This window comes from Bombina bombina, chromosome 1 (genome assembly GCF_027579735.1).
Source record: "Bombina bombina isolate aBomBom1 chromosome 1, aBomBom1.pri, whole genome shotgun sequence".
Taxonomy (NCBI): domain Eukaryota; kingdom Metazoa; phylum Chordata; class Amphibia; order Anura; family Bombinatoridae; genus Bombina; species Bombina bombina.
The window spans coordinates 1593009778-1593032771 of NC_069499.1; the positions used below are offsets into that span (position 1 = coordinate 1593009778).

A 22994-nucleotide genomic window follows, 5' to 3' on the forward strand; every position below is an offset into this window, starting at 1 on the left:
ATTCTGTACATACCACATGTGTATATAACACAACTCCCTGTGTAAATTAATACCACAAATTCTGTACATACAACACATGTGTATATAACACAACTCCCTGTGTAAATTAATAACACAAATTCTGTACATACCACACATGTGTATATAACACAACTCCCTGTGTAAATTAATAACACACATTCTGTACATACCACACATGTGTATATAACACAACTCCCTGTGTAAATTAATAACACACATTCTGTACATACCACACATGTGTATATAACACAACTCCCTGTGTAAATTAATAACACACATTCTGTACATACCACACATGTGTATATAACACAACTCCCTGTGTAAATTAATAACACACATTCTGTACATACAACACATGTGTATATAACACAACTCCCTGTGTAAATTAATAACACACATTCTGTACATACCACACATGTGTATATAACACAACTCCCTGTGTAAATTAATAACACACATTCTGTACATACCACACATGTGTATATAACACAACTCCCTGTGTAAATTAATAACACAAATTCTGTACATACAACACATGTGTATATAACACAAATCCCTATGTAAATTAATAACACAAATTCTGTACATACAACACATGTGTATATAACACAACTCCCTGTGTAAATTAATAACACACATTCTGTACATACCACACATGTGTATATAACACAACTCCCTGTGTAAATTAATACCACAAATTCTGTACGTACAACACATGTGTATATAACACAACTCCCTGTGTAAATTAATAACACACATTCTGTACATACCTCATGAGTGTATAACACAACTCCCTGTGTAAATTAATACCACAAATTATGTACATACCACACATGTGTATATAACACAACTCCCTGTGTAAATTAATAACACACATTCTGTACATACCACACATGTGTATATAACACAACTCCCTGTGTAAATTAATAACACACATTCTGTACATACCACACATGTGTATATAACACAACTCCCTGTGTAAATTAATAACACACATTCTGTACATACCACACATGTGTATATAGCACAACTCCCTGTGTAAATTAATAACACACATTCTGTACATACCACACATGTGTATATAACACAACTCCCTGTGTAAATTAATAACACACATTCTGTACATACCACACATTTGTATATAACACAACTCCCTGTGTAAATTAATAACACACATTCTGTACATACCACACATGTGTATATAACACAACTCCCTGTGTAAATTAATAACACACATTCTGTACATACCACACATGTGTATATAACACAACTCCCTGTGTAAATTAATAACACACATTCTGTACATACAACACATGTGTATATAACACAACTCCCTGCATCTCATTGCTACTCACAACCATAGACAGCACCTTCGAGTGGTCACTTAGCATTTTCATCTTCACATTTCCACATTTTGGAAGTTTTGTTTATCAGAAGCACAGCGCAGAGCTGATTTTTAGTGCTTTTGTGGAGATACTGCACGGGGAATTAAAAGGACATTGGTCTCAAAATCTAATTCCCCATAAGAAGGTGTATCACACACAGTGCAATCTACAATCATTTTGCCTGATTTTCCTGTAATTTATATCTTAGTACAGGTAGGTTTGCCTGGTGTCCAGTATTTCAGCAGGATTTCCTCTAAAATCTCTACAAAAAAACGTCAAAATTAAATGACCAGTTTTTTAAAATCCTGTGTATGGCAGCTACATTTTAAAGGCCTCTAATTCCTTTATGCAGTTAAAGGGTTAAACTAAATACTGTCTTATATGTCCCTGACCCTGATTGGTTCTGTTTGTGTTACTTGTAGTCACTGGAGTCTTTGGGGTAGATTTAACAAGCAGCGAATGCTGCTATCTACCCCTGTACTTTCCGGTCGCCAAAAACAGAAGTTAAGAAGCAGTGGTCATAAGACCCCTGCTCCTTAACTCATATGCCACCTCTGAGGTGGCAGACTGATTGAAACTCCCTGCTAGCAGGTGATTGGCCGCAAATGTGCAGGGGGCGGCATTGCACAAGAATTGAATCAGAACTGCTTGTGCAATGATAAATGCCAACAGTGTATGCTGTCAGCATTTAGCGATGTCGGGCGGATATGATTCGCTTCATTGAATCATGTTCGCCAGATATATGATAAATTGGTCCCTTTGTGTTTTTATTGGTAACCATGAATGTATTAAAAACCCACTACTGGCAATCAAGGCCATGTATATGATCTTATCAATGTGGTGTATGTTTTACTGGTAGGCAAGGGGGGGTAAAGTGGGTGGGGCCTAAAATAGTTTTGGGAGGGGCCTTTGTATGACCCTCCTACTACTTTGGCCCAATCACAGGTCTACAGGTTATGTAGTATTTTAGTGTAGGAGTTTGTTTATTATGGCTTCTAATATGTCACAACAAAGAAGATAATGATAAACTGCAAAAGGAATTGTGCTAAAATAATTGTATGCTGCATGCAGTTCTGGGTAATGCATTTATAAAATATGACTTAATGTCTTGTTAAGCTTTAGTGTTTGCTCCGTTTACACAGCGGTGTCCTACATTATGGATATTGCTTTTATAAAACCTGTGTATATGGCTGTTCAGTAAATTTAAGTAATATCATGTTTTAAGGATATTAATTAAGCAAAGTGTTAACTGCACGCATTGTGAATTGATTTTTGCTTAGGGAAAAAACAAAATTACATTCTGAAGGCACAGAAATTAACCTTTCTTGAATCAGAAAGAGCATAACATTTTGATAAACTGTTCTATTATTCCTTTCATTCAATTGACCCCCCCTTGGCGTATGAAAGCATACAATGTAACAATATTATACATACACAAGTATTCCCCTAAAAAGTGATGACAGACAGGACTGACATGCGTAGCGTAGGTACAAATCCATATGTCAGCAAACTGATTAGAATGCTTCTCATAAGTAATGGAATTGGCTGAATGATATTTTGTTGTAAAGCTCACAAGGGCAGCTAGTGATGTGCAGATAATTGTTGGACAGTAGGTTGTCAGCAACTCCATAATGAGGAAAGGGAATTTGTTTAATAATTTTATTCTCTAACCAATCAGAATATCCCTGTATTAGTCCCTAGAACTTGATCATTGAGATGCTGACAGCACCTGGTTGTGCAAGGGATGCAGAATTTTACAGAGTGGCAAGCAAAGGGTTACACATGATTGTGAGCTTTCAGTCTCAGGGTTGTAGGATAAAACTGCATCTGATTATTGTTATTAATAAGCTGGAGGTTGCGCTGATCTTGCCTGTGTAAGACGTATAGTGAGCAGTGACAGTTATCACAGCCGCTGCATGCTGGTTTTGCTACATGTATAAGACAGTGAGGGGTGTGTTTATTGCCTACCTAGGGAGCTGGTGTGCTGGGATAAATCACTGTCACACCTGCTCCCACCTCTCGCTAATGACTGCACCTAAAAGCAAGAGGGATTGAAGAGGGAGGCTTCAGATCATTAAACAAGGAGCACTCTTCTTATCTGTGTATAATGATGTGTTTATTATAGGGAGACAGTTGCTCAGTTCTCTGTTTATTGCTTAAGGTGCCGTATATAAAGAATCACACTCACAGGGTCTGCCCTAAGGAATAGAAAAGGGAAGTCTGAGGGCTGTGAAGTCTTTTGTGCCCAAATCCTTTATAAATGATACTGAGCCTGTCCACAAATCAATGGGACATTAAAGAAATAAATCTATAAAATACATCATCATGTAAGTGCTCATCTATAGCACAAGAAATAGAATTAACTAAGCTCTACAGTTGTCAGCCAGAAAATGAGAGGCCTATTTATTAAAGATCTGTCGGACCAGATCCGACCGTGCGGATCAGGTCCGACAGACATCGCTGAATGCGGAGAGCAATACGCTCTCCGTATTCAGCATTGCAGCAGCAGCTCTTGTGAACTGCTGGTGCAACGCCGCCCCCTGCAGACTTAGGGCCGCCAGCAGGGGGTTTCAATCAACCCGATCGTACTTGATCGGGTTGAACTGTGGTGATTCCTGTCTGCCTCATCAGAGCAGGCGGACAGGGTTATGGAGCAGCGGTCCTGGCGTTTCTGGCGAGTCTGACGGCTTGCCAGAAATGGGCCCTCCGTACAGAGCTTGATAAATGGGCCTCAGAGGGTTAACCTTGTGCTATTGGTTTGTATTATACTAGAGACATAGCTGATGTGATGCTGAGGGTGTAAATGATTCTCTAATATTGCACTATTGCTTGTTGTAAGGGGGTTAATACAGTTACATTCAGAGCAGCAGTGCACAAGAGCTAGGTGAGCCAACGACAAGAGGCATGCTTGTAGCCAGCAATCACTAAGCACACTGCGTATTGTGAGTCTTTTTCTTTTATCTCCCTGGTGTTGTGAGACTACCTGAGAGGTCTCATTAGAACTGCAGATTTTAGCTTTATCTCACTTTATTTCTGAATGTGATAGACACATATATTACTCTATGAGGCCTATTTATTAAAGGTCCGACAGTGCGGATCAGGTCCGACAGACCTAGCTGAATGCGGACAGCAATACTTGATAAACGGGCCTCTATAACTCTCAGAAGAAATAAAAGAGAACATGTGTGTGTGATTTCTCACTATGCTTGTGAGTTTTTTATGCTTGTGCCATATGACTGTTTGATCTAACAAAGGTCTAACAAATGGAATGATCATTTGTTAAAATGTTGAATATGGGGGGCTAACCCGGGTGAGGTCTGTATTTGTCTAATTCTCTGCACCTAAAATAATACTTATGGCCTTTTCTGAGACTCCTTATTTACTATAAAAAGCTCTGCCCACTTCCTCTAGAATGTCTGTGGCTCCTCTAGTGTCCGGCAGGTTCCTGGGTTTCATCAAGCCCCTCCCTAGAAGACTTAGGTTTTTCTGCTGTGCACATGGCTCAGGTACAATAAAGGTCAGATTTGCATTCTCTGCTCACAAGCTATAATCATTTCTTGTCATGTTCAGCGACAGATAAGGTGATCTTTGTCTTCACAAATGATTTCATTATCTTCTCTCAGGGCCCAATAAAGATCTTCATTGTAAAGACCTCATGGAAAGGAAGTTGTTCTCACTGTGCCTCCTCAGATGTGAAATTCTAGGTCTGCAGACTGTGTTGTGGGTTGTGGGTTCTTGTTTAGCGCAGCCTCATGTACTCACTGATATTATTTATTGCTCTGTTCTACTGTTAACGAATCAAAGCAAGTGATGGGGGTAGGTTTGTGTGTCGTTATAATTGTCACCAGTGCCAGGTGCTGCTGATAATACGGTGGCTGTTTACCTTCCAGAATAGGATTTTAAAGTTTAAAACCTTCTTAAAGGGACAGTGCAAACCATTTTTCATATAACTGCATGTAATAGACACTACTATAAAGACGAATATTCACAGATGATGATCAAAAAATCCAGTTTAAAACCTTTTAAAAAACTTACTTAGAAGCTCCCAGTTTAGCACTGTTGATGAGGTTAGGCTGGGACACCTAGTGAAAGGGGCTGGAAAAACAAGAAGAGCAAACATTCCCCCCTCCCTGCATATGAAAAGACAGAGGAATCTGTAGACATCAGTATACATCTAACACTGTGGGGCTTGGTTAGGAGTCAGCACAATGTAAATAAAAAAATAAGCAAAACTTTGCATTGTTACAAAAACACCTTCAGATGGCTGTATAATGCATCATCTCTAAAAGATTTATGCAAAGAAAAATCTAGTGTACAACTTCCTTATAATATCACTCTTCTCATTCTTAACCACAGTTGTTACTTTTTAATGTTTTCTAATCTCTTCTAATCAATAAAATTAGAAAAATTGATGTTGATCACAATGGGGCATTTTCTGTGTTTGTAGACAGCACTCTTCTCATTATCAGATCAGTGGGAAATAGTCCTGTACCTAACATGTGCCAGTCCTGTTTTACTGATCTCAATCCAAATTCTTCATACTTAACACTTTATATCCAAAATATTTAGAATGTAACATTAGTGACGTGTTGGATGACATAAAGACGCACATCACCAAATATATACAAATGCTGCTAAATCAAAGTTACAAACATAAATAATAAGACCTAATACAAATTAGCCAGATCCATAACCCAACAGAAACCCCTTACAAATACATATATACATCTAGGGTTGTGGAACACAAAAGGTTAATTGCACACATCAAAAATACACCTACAAGAGGTTGATACAACATACAGACCATTCAAGCTGTAATGTAATCATTAGAACCCAGAAAGTTGTAAAAGGGGAAGATTAACCCCTTGGACCTAGTGGATGTAGGAACTACATACCAGGGTACTTTGCTCAGCGTACCCTGACGTAGTACCTTCGCCTAACCTGCGGCGTATGATAAGGGAGCACCGATAGTTCTTCCTGTGCCATATGAAAGCAGAGATCACTGATGCAGACACTCTGTTCCTGTCTGGCTTGTGGTGGTGCCCTGGGTCCATTGCCGGAATGGAACCATTGCATGCTGCAGAAAATTATTACAGGGAGCGAGGGATCCACTATACTACAGAAATGTGTATTATGAGAGACCTACCATATGATTGATTGGACAGTGGAGGTGGGGAGGGTGAGGGGGGACTACACTAAAGAAACTATATTTTTATTAATAAAATAAATACAATTTATAGCAAAATGTATGTAAACTGGGTACTGGCAGACAGCTAACAGTACCTTAGATGGCAGAGACTATAGGGTGGCGAGGAGGGTTAGAGAGCTGTTTGAGAGGGATCAGGGAGGTTGGAGGGTAAGGGGGATCCAACACTTCAGAAAGGTGAGGAGTGTAGCGGAGAGCTGTTTGGGAGGTATCAGGGAGTTGGGCGGCATCAGTTGGGAGGGTAAAATCTATATTTTAATACTATTTCCCATATCAGCTAACTAATTAACCCCTTCACTAATGGGAATTACATAAATGTGGTGCGCAACTTCAATTAGTGGCCTTCTAATTACCAAAAAAAAAGAAGTATATCTGCTATTTCTGAACAAAAGGGGATCCCAGAGAAGATTTTACAACCATTTGAACCATGATTGCACAAGCGGTATGTAAACAATTTCAGTGAGAAACCCAAAGTTTGTGAAAAAAGGTTAAAAAAAAAAAGTATGATCCCAATTGGTGGCAAAACTGTGGCATGGCATGTACCAAAATCAATACCTTGGGTTCTCTACTAAAAGAGATTGGGGTCACTAGAAATACAAACAATACCGGCTGCTGTTCAGAAATCCTTATTTGCTGAAAACAAGCGCAGGATTGTGATTTATCACAAAGTTTGAAATCATAATAAAATAATAACACTGGTGTAGTTGTTAGCTTGCGTTCCCATTGCTGCTAACGTGTAATACCAGCGCACATTAACGTGCCCTGGTATTATACAATGGAGCGCTAATATCGCTTTCATGAAAACAAAATATAGCGCTCCTCTTGTGATCTGGCCCTTATTATATGTAACTATTTCCTCATATCTGTAGATAACTGAAATGCCCTCTGCTTGTATCTGACTCTGCATCCCTCCAACTCTTTTATACCGACAATGCCCACAATAAAATTATTATAGAACACCAGCAAACAGGCGCAGTTAACACTAGAAATGTAAGTATCAAACTATATATGTACTCAGCACTTAAAGGGACGTGACATTTTCATGATTCAGACAGAGCATCTAATTTTAAGACACTATTAAATTCACTTATATTATCCAATCTACTATGTTCTTTGGCATCCTTTGTTGAAAATCATATTTGCATATCCTCAGCAGCAGCATGGCACTAATGACAGCTAACTGCTGATTGGTGGCTACACAGAGTTGTCCCTATGGTCACCATATGTGTTTAGGTAGTGTCCAGCAGTGCATTGCTTGTTTCACTGTCATGTTTAACTCTTTTTGCTGATGATGTCATATCTAGGTAGTATCTCACCTTTTAAACTTAATCTATATTAATCACCTAAACTAACTAAATACAACAAGACGAAGGGGAGAGGGAAATGCACGTGCCTTGCACAATAAAATAACTCTCTTGTATTGTGCAGTGGGCCCTACAGTCATAACTCCATCTGCTCGTACGCTGTTGCTTATTTAAGTATTTCTATAACTTCACCAAAGAGTGAATCTCGGTATATACTGCACGTTATTAATCATTAAAGATCAATGATAGTCTATTGTAGAACATAAATGATATAAGGGAGATGACAGCTTTACATAAGAAATATATGCAGACTAAATTAGCAACATCTATTCAAAAAAACTAATAAATTAACACAATTTTGCTCTATATAAGTGAGCTTTTTGCACCCAATGGTCAGATATAGATAAGCAATTGTCTAATAATGCTGCTACCGTCTAGTACTGAAGGTATACAGTCAGTAATGCTACTACCGTCTAGTACTGAAGGTATACAATCAGTAATGCTGCTTCCGTCTAGTACTGAAGGTATACAATCAGTAATGCTGCTTCCGTCTAGTACTGAAGGTATACAGTCAGTAATGCTGCTACCGTCTAGTACTGAAGGTATACAATCAGTAATGCTGCTACCGTCTAGTACTGAAGGTATACAATCAGTAATGCTGCTACCGTCTAGTACTGAAGGTATACAATCAGTAATGCTGCTACCGTCTAGTACTGAAGGTATACAGTCAGTAATGCTGCTACCGTCTAGTACTGAAGGTATACAATCAGTAATGCTGCTACCGTCTAGTACTGAAGGTATACAATCAGTAATGCTGCTACCGTCTAGTACTGAAGGTATACAGTCAGTAATGCTGCTACCGTCTAGTACTGAAGGTATACAATCAGTAATGCTGCTACCGTCTAGTACTGAAGGTATACAATCAGTAATGCTGCTACCGTCTAGTACTGAAGGTATACAGTCAGTAATGCTGCTACCGTCTAGTACTGAAGGTATACAATCAGTAATGCTGCTACCGTCTAGTACTGAAGGTATACAATCAGTAATGCTGCTACCGTCTAGTACTGAAGGTATACAATCAGTAATGCTGCTTCCGTCTAGTACTGAAGGTATACAATCAGTAATGCTGCTACCGTCTAGTACTGAAGGTATACAGTCAGTAATGCTGCTACCGTCTAGTAATGAAGGTATACAATCAGTAATGCTGCTTCCGTCTAGTACTGAAGGTATACAATCAGTAATGCTGCTTCCGTCTAGTACTGAAGGTATACAATCAGTAATGCTGCTTCCGTCTAGTACTGAAGGTATACAATCAGTAATGCTGCTTCCGTCTAGTACTGAAGGTATACAATCAGTAATGCTGCTTCCGTCTAGTACTGAAGGTATACAATCAGTAATGCTGCTTCCGTCTAGTACTGAAGGTATACAATTAGTAATGCTGCTACCGTCTAGTACTGAAGGTATACAATCAGTAATGCTGCTACCGTCTAGTACTGAAGGTATACAGTCAGTAATGCTGCTACCGTCTAGTAATGAAGGTATACAATCAGTAATGCTGCTTCCGTCTAGTACTGAAGGTATACAATCAGTAATGCTGCTTCCGTCTAGTACTGAAGGTATACAATCAGTAATGCTGCTTCCGTCTAGTACTGAAGGTATACAATCAGTAATGCTGCTTCCGTCTAGTACTGAAGGTATACAATCAGTAATGCTGCTTCCGTCTAGTACTGAAGGTATACAATCAGTAATGCTGCTTCCGTCTAGTACTGAAGGTATACAATCAGTAATGCTGCTTCCGTCTAGTACTGACGGTATACAATCAGTAATGCTGCTTCCGTCTAGTACTGAAGGTATACAGTCAGTAATGCTGCTTCCGTCTAGTACTGAAGGTATACAATCAGTAATGCTGCTTCCGTCTAGTACTGAAGGTATACAATCAGTAATGCTGCTTCCGTCTAGTACTGAAGGTATACAATCAGTAATGCTGCTTCCGTCTAGTACTGAAGGTATACAATCAGTAATGCTGCTTCCGTTTAGTACTGAAGGTATACAATTAGTAATGCTGCTACCGTCTAGTACTGAAGGTATACAATCAGTAATGCTGCTTCTGTCTAGTACTGAAGGTATACAATCAGTAATGCTGCTTCCGTCTAGTACTGAAGGTATACAATCAGTAATGCTGCTTCCGTCTAGTACTGAAGGTATACAGTCAGTAATGCTGCTTCCGTCTAGTACTGAAGGTATACAATCAGTAATGCTGCTTCCGTCTAGTACTGAAGGTATACAATCAGTAATGCTGCTTCCGTCTAGTACTGAAGGTATACAATCAGTAATGCTGCTTCCGTCTAGTACTGAAGGTATACAATCAGTAATGCTGCTTCCGTCTAGTACTGAAGGTATACAATCAGTAATGCTGCTTCCGTCTAGTACTGAAGGTATACAATTAGTAATGCTGCTACCGTCTAGTACTGAAGGTATACAATCAGTAATGCTGCTACCGTCTAGTACTGAAGGTATACAATCAGTAATGCTGCTTCCGTCTAGTACTGAAGGTATACAATCAGTAATGCTGCTTCCGTCTAGTACTGAAGGTATACAATCAGTAATGCTGCTTCCGTCTAGTACTGAAGGTATACAATCAGTAATGCTGCTTCCGTCTAGTACTGAAGGTATACAATCAGTAATGCTGCTTCTGTCTAGTACTGAAGGTATACAATCAGTAATGCTGCTTCCGTCTAGTACTGAAGGTATACAATCAGTAATGCTGCTTCCGTCTAGTACTGAAGGTATACAATCAGTAATGCTGCTTCCGTCTAGTACTGAAGGTATACAATCAGTAATGCTGCTTCCGTCTAGTACTGAAGGTATACAATCAGTAATGCTGCTTCCGTCTAGTACTGAAGGTATACAATCAGTAATGCTGCTTCCGTCTAGTACTGAAGGTATACAATCAGTAATGCTGCTTCCGTCTAGTACTGAAGGTATACAATCAGTAATGCTGCTTCCGTCTAGTACTGAAGGTATGCAGTCAGTAATGCTGCTACCGTCTAGTACTGAAGGTATACAATCAGTAATGCTGCTTCCGTCTAGTACTGAAGGTATACAATTAGTAATGCTGCTACCGTCTAGTACTGAAGGTATACAATCAGTAATGCTGCTACTGTCTAGTACTGAAGGTATACAATCAGTAATGCTGCTACCGTCTAGTACTGAAGGTATACAGTCAGTAATGTTGCTTCCGTCTAGTACTGAAGGTATACAATCAGTAATGCTGCTACCGTCTAGTACTGAAGGTATACAATCAGTAATGCTGCTTCCGTCTAGTACTGAAGGTATACAGTCAGTAATGCTGCTACCGTCTAGTACTGAAGGTATACAATCAGTAATGCTGCATTCGTCTAGTACTGAAGGTATACAGTCAGTAATGCTGCTACCGTCTAGTACTGAAGGTATACAATTAGTAATGCTGCTTCTGTCTAGTACTGAAGGTATACAATCAGTAATGCTGCTTCCTTCTAGTACTGAAGGTATACAATCAGTAATGCTGCTTCCGTCTAGTACTGAAGGTATACAATCAGTAATGCTGCTTCCGTCTAGTACTGAAGGTATACAATTAGTAATGCTGCTACCGTCTAGTACTGAAGGTATACAATCAGTATAGCTGCTTCCGTCTAGTACTGAAGGTATACAATCAGTAATGCTGCTTCCGTCTAGTACTGAAGGTATACAATCAGTAATGCTGCTTCCGTCTAGTACTGAAGGTATACAATCAGTAATGCTGCTTCCGTCTAGTACTGAAGGTATACAATCAGTAATGCTGCTTCTGTCTAGTACTGAAGGTATACAATCAGTAATGCTGCTTCCGTCTAGTACTGAAGGTATACAATCAGTAATGCTGCTACCGTCTAGTACTGAAGGTATACAATCAGTATAGCTGCTTCCGTCTAGTACTGAAGGTATACAATCAGTAATGCTGCTTCCGTCTAGTACTGAAGGTATACAATCAGTAATGCTGCTACCGTCTAGTACTGAAGGTATACAATCAGTAATGCTGCTTCCGTCTAGTACTGAAGGTATACAATCAGTAATGCTGCTTCCGTCTAGTACTGAAGGTATACAATCAGTAATGCTGCTTCCGTCTAGTACTGAAGGTATACAATCAGTAATGCTGCTTCCGTCTAGTACTGAAGGTATACAATTAGTAATGCTGCTACCGTCTAGTACTGAAGGTATACAATCAGTAATTCTGCTTCCGTCTAGTACTGAAGGTATACAATCAGTAATGCTGCTTCCATCTAGTACTGAAGGTATACAATCAGTAATGCTGCTTCCGTCTAGTACTGAAGGTATACAATTAGTAATGCTGCTACCGTCTAGTACTGAAGGTATACAATCAGTAATGCTGCTTCCGTCTAGTACTGAAGGTATACAGTCAGTAATGCTTTGTCATTTGTATCACTGAAATTTATCTAAATCATGACTCATTACCCCATTTTTTACTTAACTAGTACCAACAACTTGCTAGCAATCTCAAAATCACTTACGTCTGTTCCAAAAGGAAACAAATATAGAACAACCTCCAGTGTAGTAGAGACTTGAACTTGAATCAGTTGAGTTGGCTTTAGACTCTAGAGGAGATCTAGATCTATATCACAGACCAATGAAACCCATTGTAGAGCATGCTAGCTGCTATATCTGTCCACACTAATGTACAATGATTCTAAACAACGCAACTGGTGTAGATCAATGTAGATCTAATTAGTGCAGATTTATAAAGCTGCTTAATGACCTACAATATGTTTCTTTGTTTTCAGGAGATCATCAACAAAATTATAATCATATGATGCTCAACAATGCATCCCAGACACCCACAAACGGTAAGGCGCCTCCTCCGGCTGGCTCGCCAAATAACCATAGTATAGCATGCAATATTAAATTGCACTAAATCTCATTCTTTTATATATATATATATTAAAAAGATATATACGCTATATTAAAAAGATATATACACTATAGTAAAAAGATATATACGCTATAGTAAAAAGATATATACACTATAGTAAAAAGATATAAACACTATAGTAAAAAGATATATACACTATAGTAAAAAGATATATACGCTATAGTAAAAAGATATATACACTATAGTAAAAAGATATATACGCTATAGTAAAAAGATATATACGCTATAGTAAAAAGATATATACACTATAGTAAAAAGATATATACACTATAGTAAAAAGATATATACGCTATAGTAAAAAGATATATACGCTATAGTAAAAAGATATATACACTATAGTAAAAAGATATAAACACTATAGTAAAAAGATATATACGCTATAGTAAAAAGATATATACGCTATAGTAAAAAGATATATACGCTATAGTAAAAAGATATATACACTATAGTAAAAAGATATATACACTATATTAAAAAGATATATACACTATAGTAAAAAGGTATATACGCTATAGTAAAAAGATATATACGCTATAGTAAAAAGATATATACGCTATATTAAAAAGATATATACACTATAGTAAAAAGATATATACACTATAGTAAAAAGATATATACGCTATAGTAAAAAGATATATACACTATAGTAAAAAGATATATACACTATAGTAAAAAGATATATACACTATAGTAAAAAGATATATACACTATAGTAAAAAGATATATACGCTATAGTAAAAAGATATATACACTATAGTAAAAAGATATATACACTATAGTAAAAAGATATATACACTATAGTAAAAAGATATATACACTATAGTAAAAAGATATATACACTATAGTAAAAAGATATATACGCTATAGTAAAAAGATATATAATTCCAATTAAAGATAAGGAATACATTGCAATTTCTGGAAAAGTAAAGAGACATAAAATAGTGTAATAATGTAAAATACTATATCCTATCCTAAATGACAATCTTCTTTTCCTTACCTACTAAGCTTCAAGTGTGAATAAAGCACATACATTGATAAAACTTGCACAATATTAACACTACTAGAGGTTCTTTGCATACAAATAATACATTTCTCTACATTATATTCAGAAGTATCTTAGAGTTAAAGTGAGAAGCTGATGCCGATATTTTATTTTTTTGCAATTCGCTGATCATAAAGCTGATGTATTTTTTCGGTGCCACAAATACTGTCATGAAGAGAAATGAATTCAGTGCTGAATAATGTTGCATTCTGTGCTAAAACAATACGCTTACACTGATTTAAAAATTGACATCCAAAATAAAATAGGAAAAAAGTGTAAAGAGGGTTTGGTGCTTCATACAGAGAGTATTATAAAGTGCATGATAGCTTTGTGCAAACAAGTGTTCCTCTGGTAAATGTCTTTCCTGTTGATGCCTGTTGAGGCTTGTTCTTATTTCTGTCCACTATTAGAGCAGCGATTGTCATCCACATAAGCCATTATTAAGCATGGATACTGCAGTATCAGGCAATCACAAACAAGCACTTTCTACTTGTTTTTAAAAATAAATCGAATCACGTTTTGCTTAATCTTGTTGTGCAAAAATATATTTTTAATTATATAGCTGCAACTTTATCATATGAATGATCATTAGTGTCCTATGTGGGACCTCCAATCTGGGAGTAACGTCACAATCCAGACATGCAAAATAAATAGAGACAGTAAATATTCTACATTGGCCCATTTTGAGCCACAACTCACAGCAAACCTGCACATTCTGCTATGTGTGAGTCTCCAAGATCAAGTGGCCCTTTATGGCAGGTCTATTTACTAAATCCAAGAGCTCCATCTCTTTTAACCATATATGTAACCCTTTCATCCACCATATTATCCTTCTATCACCCAGCAGCTGCTCCCTATTGTGAGCCTCCTAGTGTAAACACATGTTCACCCTTTACAGCTCCATTATCACCAACCCAATCCCCAAATTACAAAAAATAAATTGGCAAACTTAAAATAAACACCTTTAAAGGACCCTCATGTTATACCCTATGGGCTCCATATACTAGGGGACTAATGGACAAGGTTCCCAACTTGGGAGCAGGGCATGTCAATCATCCAAAACAAGCAAGTTTGTGGAGAGGTTATAAAGCAGCAGCCACATGAACAGACCTGCACCACAAGGGCTCCAAAGCAGCCTCTGTTGCTTAGTACATGGAGCCCTTTTACCTCAATGATGCTATCCTGAACTCCCAGTGCAAAATACTCTAAAGATCTGTTTTGGATCCCCCCCAAAAAATTACCGTACCTGCACTGACGTTTCCCTCAATGCAATTAATCCTTACAACAACATCCCTATAATGACCATCATTATTCTTTCCTGCTGCAATTAACTCTGCAACCCACTGAACTTAATGACTCACCCAAACCCCTAACTTTAGACACCCCCTATATACCCTCTTTACCTCTTTATTTATGACACCCACCAATACATTTAAAATACGTTAAAATATAATAACAACGTTTTAAACTTTCCATTCCTGAAATCTGTCCTGTCTTCAGTTTCTTCCAGCCTCCTGTCTTTATTAATATATGTTTTGGTTAGAAGCAAATAGAAGTTAAAGAACAGTGTTTGATTTGCATTTGCTTCAATAAATAAATTAGTTTTTTGGTACCTTGTGCTTGATCTCACATTCAGTCTCTTCTACAAGTTCCAGAGAGTATCATTGCTCTCTATAGTGGGGCAGATCAACAATTCTCTAAAAAAAAAAAGGGCTTGAACCCAGATGTCCCATTGAGTGAGGGCTGCCCATGCATAGGTTGATGTGAAGAACTTTATAGTGTGTGAATTACACAGCTGAAATTTCCTTTAGTCCTAAACTACTAATGAATTCCAATTCATGAGTAAATAACTAGAATTTTCCTATGTTTACAATTGAGCAAATAAATAATCTTTTCTCTCCGGACTAGTAACCTTTTCACATAAATGGTAAAAATTAGTGATTGTTTAGGGTTGTAGTTATATGAAGAAGTGACCTTTGGTTTCTTCCATTTGTTTATTCTCTGTAATTTGAGCATGAACTTTACATGTCAAGTCTTAATTGTGTTACATGTTATTCTAGCTTGGTGTATTCATGTTGTCTATATTATATTGTGCATTTGACACCATTGTTGAATTGATGAACAATTTTTGTCTATATATGACCTATGCTAAACCTCTCTTACAGTCACCAACCTGTCACCTACCTGTCTGTTAATATAAACAAGTAGAGTTACTTCTATGATACTAAAGACAAATACAAGAACTGATTGTTAGAATTAAGCATTTTTTTTCTGTTCATATTGAGATATTTTTTAATGATGTGTGATGTCTGTATTTTAGTAATATACTAACATAAACTTTCAGGTCTAACCAGTAAGGACTAATGACAGCATGTTTACATTACAATGGTGGAATAAACATTTCACTTTACATTTGTTCTATCATTTGAGTTTCTATAACATGAATGGTAAAGGGACAGTCATGTATGTCCCTTTATAAAAGTATGTTTAACGTTATTGACTTAGCAGAGCGTGCACCATGATACCGCTGTTTTGTCTAGGTAAAGAAGACAGTGCGCTCTGCTTAGAATCAATGCACCTGATTGGCTGTGCCACCGGCCATGTCAAATAAAACAATAAGAGCCTTTACAATCAATGAGAAGGGTCTTGTACAAAATTAAACATCCATGAAGGTTCAAAAACATACTTTTGTAAAGCAATTTAAATGTTTTATGAGGACATCTATGTCCTGTGGATTTCTACATTTCATATGTAGCTGGAGATATCATTTACTGTACCTAAAACCTTTGATTTTTAATGAAATATTATAATAGTTTAATGTTTGAATGTTAATTTGAATATTAATTCCAATAGACTTACATGAGAAATTGAGAATCAGCATTCAAACATTAATATTTGAATAAACTTTTGGTAAAAGAAAAAGTTAAGGTTTGTTTGAGCCTTTTTTTAAATAAGAGTCCAACATTTAACATTTCTTTATGGCGCTCTTTATTTGTGACCAGTGCATGAAGATATTCGCCCATCTCTACTAACCAGTGTTTGCTATTCATTCCAATTTCTAATATTTTAACCTTTGTTTTCTTGTTACAGAAAAACCCCGGATGAACAACATCCTTACCTCTGCCACGGAGCCATATGACCTGTCGTTCTCCAGATCTTTCCAGAATCTCTCGCACCTCCCGCCATCGTACGAGGCAGCTGTCAAAACCAATCCAAGTAAATATTCCTCTCTGAAGAGATTAAGTACGTGTTTTTCATCTCATTCTCACTTGCTTGGCTGCTGCTCTTCGTCTGGCTTTATCTGCAATGTTTCCAGTTTTTTCATCTTGTTAATTGTGTGTCTTGTGATGTGCGGCGCTTATACGGTGCTGACGGGTGAATCCCATTCAGGGATTTTACTTCTACTACTAATATACGAGTAGAATTGTGCTGTTGCAGCTCTGCAGGGCATATTGCCCAGTTTTCTTTTTAAAATGAAAGGGTTGTTATACAGTGAATACACGCTAGACATAGTGATGTATTCAGGCAAACATTATATTATATGTTTAAATATTACAATTGGGTAAAGGTTTTCTTTCTATAACTGAATGGGCTCCACTATGGGGCCTTTTTATTAATGTGTGAGCAGACATGATCCGATATAGCGAATCATGTCCGCCGCACATCGATAAATGCAGACAGCATACGCTGTCGGCATTTATCATTGCACCAGCAGTTCTTGTAAATTGCTGGTGCAACGCCGGCCCCTGCAGATTCGCGGCCAATCGGCCACCAGCAGGGGATGTAAATTAACCCGATCGTATTGGATCTGGTTGATTTTCGGCAATGTCTGTCCGCCGCCTCAGAGCAGGCGGACAGGTGATGGAGCAGCGGTCTTTAGATCGCTGCTTCATAACTGGTGTTTCTGGTGAGTCTGAAACACGGGGCGTTTTAAGCTGTATACGAAGCTTGATAAATATGCCCCTATGTCTGAATTAGTTCTTCTATTCATCTCTGTTTGTACAAACAAGGCTGTGTAGAAACCCTTTAAGATAACCCTATGTTCCACACAGCCTTCTTTTCAACAATAGTTTATTTCCTGGTTTATCTCTCTCCCTGATTGCCTTCACCATAAAATATAGATAAAGGGAAACTTAAGTTAAAACATGGCGCTGCCTGTTCCTTAATAGAAACTAAGTGGAATTTAGAAAACCAACAATTTTCAGAGGTAAATTACAGAAAAAGGGATCAAAATAATGAAAGTATATTGTAAATGTTTTTTAACTGCATATATAACATTTTAAAATCTGATTGTTTCATATCTTATTCTTAGGAAAATACTTCTCAATAGCGCCACAGTAGATATGGACTAAACATATATATATATATATGTGAGCATTTTTATTATTGCTTTCCACTAGCAATCTCACACAATACTTACACAAGGGTGTAGCAGTTTTAGCCAATCACAAGCATCAGTAATCAGGTTCAAGCTTCAAGGCTATAAAATGAAAAAAATTCCGATTATCCTATTTTATGACGGAATAATCTAGATTTTATTAAAGAGACAGAGACGAGTATTTTGCATAAACCTTTCACTTTACTACTCAGGCAGCATTTAAAAGAAAAAACATTTGAATATTAACAGAAAAAATATGATAACAGAGATGACATGTAAGAGACCAATGAGAACAGTCCTTTAGTGGTCAGAGATAACAAGGACCAATCATATGCATCATAGTAACCATATAATGTCCAGAAAGTAGCAAACCCTCCTCTTTTCTCAGAGAAGCGAAGGAAATATAAACCATTAGATAAGTAAAGAATCAGGAACAGTCCGCAGATAATAATCCATAAAGGAAACAGAAGTCTTGATGGACCAAACAGTTGATTGTAGAAACTTGTCAACTTCTTCTGGAAAGAAGAAACGAAAAACTTGCTAGAAGATAAAATCAAACTTGATTGAAGAGAACCATTCAATGAACTCAAACTTGTAGACGAATTTTTAAAATCCTGTTGAGGAAGGATTTGGAACTGAAAGAAAAACAAAAGTCATTAGAATAACATAAGTAAGTTAAATAAATATATCAAGGGAGGGAAACACATGAACAAACAGTGGTGGGAAAATACTTGTCTCTGTCTCTTTAATAAAATCTAGATTATTCCGTCATAAAATAGGATAATCGGAATTTTATTACAAGGACAGAGACTCCTATTTTGCAAGTTTAAAGCAAAATAATACAATAAACAAAATATTAACATAACAAATAATTATAAAACCAACTGTTGAGGGATAGAATTAATAGGTTTAAAATAAAATTGTCTGAAAGTTTTATCATCAGACCAATCCGCTGCATTTAAAATATCTTGTAGGGAAACAGATTTAGAAAAGGCTTTAGAAGCTGACGCTCCACGGATGGAATGTGAAGAAAAAACATTGTCTACACCAGCTTCTAACATAATAGTTTTTACCCATCTACTAATAGTAGGTGAAGAAACTGGTAAGTGAGGAGAAACAAAAGAAATTAAAAGTTGTTTAGATGATGGGGATCTAAGATGAGAAGTTCTTGATTCGTATTCTTTAAGACAAAGAACTATACATAGTTTCGGTTGTTCAAAGAAATATGGATAAAAGATAGTAGAAGAAAGAGTTTTAGTTCTACGAGTAATGGTAAAAATTACACCTTGAGGGGAGAACATTTTCGAATTATAATCAATGGCCCTAACATCTGAAACTCTTTTACAAGATAATAAACATAAAAGAGTTGCAAGTTTGAAAGAAAGTTGTTTAAGGGATAATTTGTCGTTGTTTGGCCATTTCTGAAAAAGAGAAATTACTAAATCTACATCCCAAAAGGAGGAGTATTTGGAAGAAGGAGGTCTTTTAAGACGAATAGATTTTAATAACCTGCAAATAATAGGGTTTTGACCAATTGGAAGATTATTAAAAAATTCATGGCTTGCTGAAATGGTTGATCTAGCAACATTAACAGATCTATAAGCTAAACCTTCCATAAAAAGAGATGATAAATAATTGATTATTTCATTTAAAGGTGCTGAAACGGGATCCAAGTGTTTGTTACAGCACCAGCTAGACCACTTAGTCCAAGCAGATATATAACACTTTTTGGTTCCAGGGGCCCAAGAGTCTTGAAGGAGGAGTTTAGCGTGTTCCGAAAGTCCATTGCAAGACCAGGATCCCCTGAAATCATCCAGGCTACTAGTTGAAAGTTGCCTTGAAGCACAAGGGTGTGATATTCTCCTCCTGGGTCTGTAAGAAGATCTGGAATATTGGGAAGAAGAATAGGAGGAAGGAAAGACATTTCCAGAAGGTATGGATACCAAACTTGATTCGGCCACAACGGAGTCATGATCAGAAGGGAAATTTGATGTCTCTTGACAAAGAGGAGAGTCCGGAGGATCATGGAAAATGGGGTAAATGCATAAGCTCCCTGAGGGGGCCACTGTTGTAGGAAAGCATCTATTGCTAGAGCCTCTGGATCTGGCTTCCAACTGAAAAAAGGAAGAATCTGACGATTCAGTCGAGAGGCAAAAAGGTCTATTATGAATGGACCTCTGATCTGTAGAATTTGTTGAAAAAGAGAAGGATTCAACATCCAGTCGCTGAAATCCGTAAGGTATCTGGAACCCCAGTCTGCCATTTGATTGTTGAGACCCGGCAGATATTCTGCTTGTATAGATATGTTCTGGGAAAGGCAAAAATGAATAAAGTCTTTTGTTAGAATCGATAACATTTTTGAAGTTGTTCCACCTAAACGATTGATATATCGTACGGCCGAAATGTTGTCCATTCGGAGAAGAACTGTAATAGGATGAGAATGTTTGATGAAACTCTTGACAGCGAAGGCTCCCGCCAAAAGTTCCCGACAGTTTATATGAAGATTTTTCTCCATAGTGGACCATTTTCCTCCTGAAATTTATGAACCACATCTTGCTTCCCAACCAGAATTGCTCGCATCTGATTCTATGATTATATCTGGTGAGCTTCCAAAAATGGCTTTGCCATTCCAAGCTTCTATATTGATAAGCCACCAGTTCAGTTCTTCTATAGCTTCTTCTGAAAGATGAATCATATGTTGATAAGAAAAACCTTTCCTGAGGTAGAACATTTTTAACCTCTGTAGAGCTCTGTAGTGTAAGGGAGCCGGAAAGATTGCTTGGATAGACGAGGAAAGGAGACCAATAATTCTGGCTAGAAGACGAAGTGGGAAATATTTCTTGTTCAATGCATAAGAAATCTCTTTCTTTATTCTTTTTATTTTGTCTAATGGAAGACTTAAAGATGCTGAGATGGTGTCTATGTTGAAGCCTAAGAAAGTCAGATTCTGAGATGGAACTAAGGCTGATTTCTTGAAGTTGATAATGAATCCTAAATTCTGAAGAAGTGAAATAGTTAGAGAAAGATGTTCTTGTAGAGTAGAGGGAGATTGGTGGATGAGAAGAATGTCGTCTAAATAAATGATAAGACGAATTCCTCTTTTCCGAAGCCAGGCTACTACAGGTTTTAAAATTTTTGTGAAAACCCATGGAGCCGAGGAAAGGCCGAAAGGAAGACATGTAAATTGCCATAAATTTTCTTTCCAAAGGAATCTGAGATAGTTTCTGAAATGTAGATGAATTGGAATTGTAAGGTAAGCATCTTTGAGATCTAACCTTACTAACCAGTCGTTGTTGTAAAGGCAGTCTCTGAGGAGATGAATGCCTTCCATTTTGAAGTGATTGTAAACTAGAAAATAATTTAGATCTCTTAAATTTATAACCGGGCGGTAACTGCCTTCTTTCTTTTGTACTAGAAACATGTTGCTTATGAATGAGTTTGTAGAATTGTGAGCAGGTTCTACCGCATTTTTTGATATTAGGTCTGAGATCTCTTTGTCTAGGAGTAAATGGTCTTTTTGACAAAATTTTATTGGATTGGGTAAAGAAACTTGGAAGGGAACTTCTAAGAATTCTAAATGAAGACCTGTGACTGTCTGTAAAATCCATGGGTCTGAGGATATTTTTTGCCATTCTACAAGGAAAAAAGCTAACCTGCCTCCTATTTTTTGTTGGAAAAAAGGAATGGAGGAAAAGGTGATTAAACTTACCTTGGAAGGGTCTTCTGAAGATCCTGGATCTGAAACCCCTGTTAAATCTCTGCCTTGAGCGTGAGGGAAAAAAGTTTTGATGGGAGGTGGAGAGCGGAGCTGAATTGTGGAATTGAGACCTTGATAAGGCTGAATAGCGGCTGGAAAAGCGGTCTCTGCCTTTTCCAGCCCTTGAAAAAACTCTTTGAGGTTGGTTTTGGTAAAAAAAAATTCTTTGTATTATTTTTTATCTTATTCAGAGAGCTAAAAGTATTAACGTAACTACTGAGTTGTTTTAGACCAGAGTCTCCAAATAGAAGGCCATCTGCCTCAGGACCCATCTCAGTAGAGGCAAAATCTGTTATTTTCGGATCTATACAACGTAAGACTAATCTTCTACGTTGTGAAGCAAGAGAAGTATTAGCATCTCCTAAAAAATAGATGGTTCTTTGTAACCATTCTCTTACTGTGATAGGATCTAATAAATAATTTTCCGAAATGGCATTTTCGGACAGTTCAAACAATTTGGTTACAGGTCCTAAGGTGTCTAAAAGCTTATCTTGGCAGGATTTTAAAAATCTGTCTGGGCCAGATCTAAGATTGGACTTTTTTGTGCCAATAAATTTTAGGAGATTTTGGTCAATTTCAGGGGTTAAATGGGTGTTGTGGGGCAACTCGGGCCTAGGGCATTCAGCTTTAAGGGTATTCTTAGTTTTCTTAGATAGTGGCCTTCTGATATAAAAAATAAATTTTGAGACTCTCTTTGAAGGTCTCCATTGAGAGGATCTTGGGTGATGAAGGTCATTAGGATCAGTATATGGGAGTCCCATATTATCAACCAAAAGAGGTTTTTTATTTTTTAAAACTTTTTTCCTTCTTTTGGGTTTGGGAGACTCATCAGAGGAAGAAGGGGAAAAAACATTAAGTTCAGTAGCATTAGATTTGTAAGATTCAGATGAATCATTGTCAGAATTCACAAAATTAACATCCATTTTAAAATTATCCTC

At 37.2% G+C, this 22994-nt stretch overlaps 1 protein-coding gene across 1 annotated transcript in view; it reads left to right on the forward strand.

Moving 5' to 3' along the window:
* The window catches only part of SHISA6 (shisa family member 6), a 1135433-nt gene that overhangs the window by 980725 nt on the left and 131714 nt on the right, over positions 1-22994 (forward strand). Inside the window, exons 6-7 of the mRNA XM_053710428.1 lie at positions 12731-12793; positions 17012-17164. Coding sequence (XP_053566403.1) covers positions 12731-12793; positions 17012-17164 — 216 coding nt within the window. The remainder of the gene's footprint in view (positions 1-12730; positions 12794-17011; positions 17165-22994) is intronic.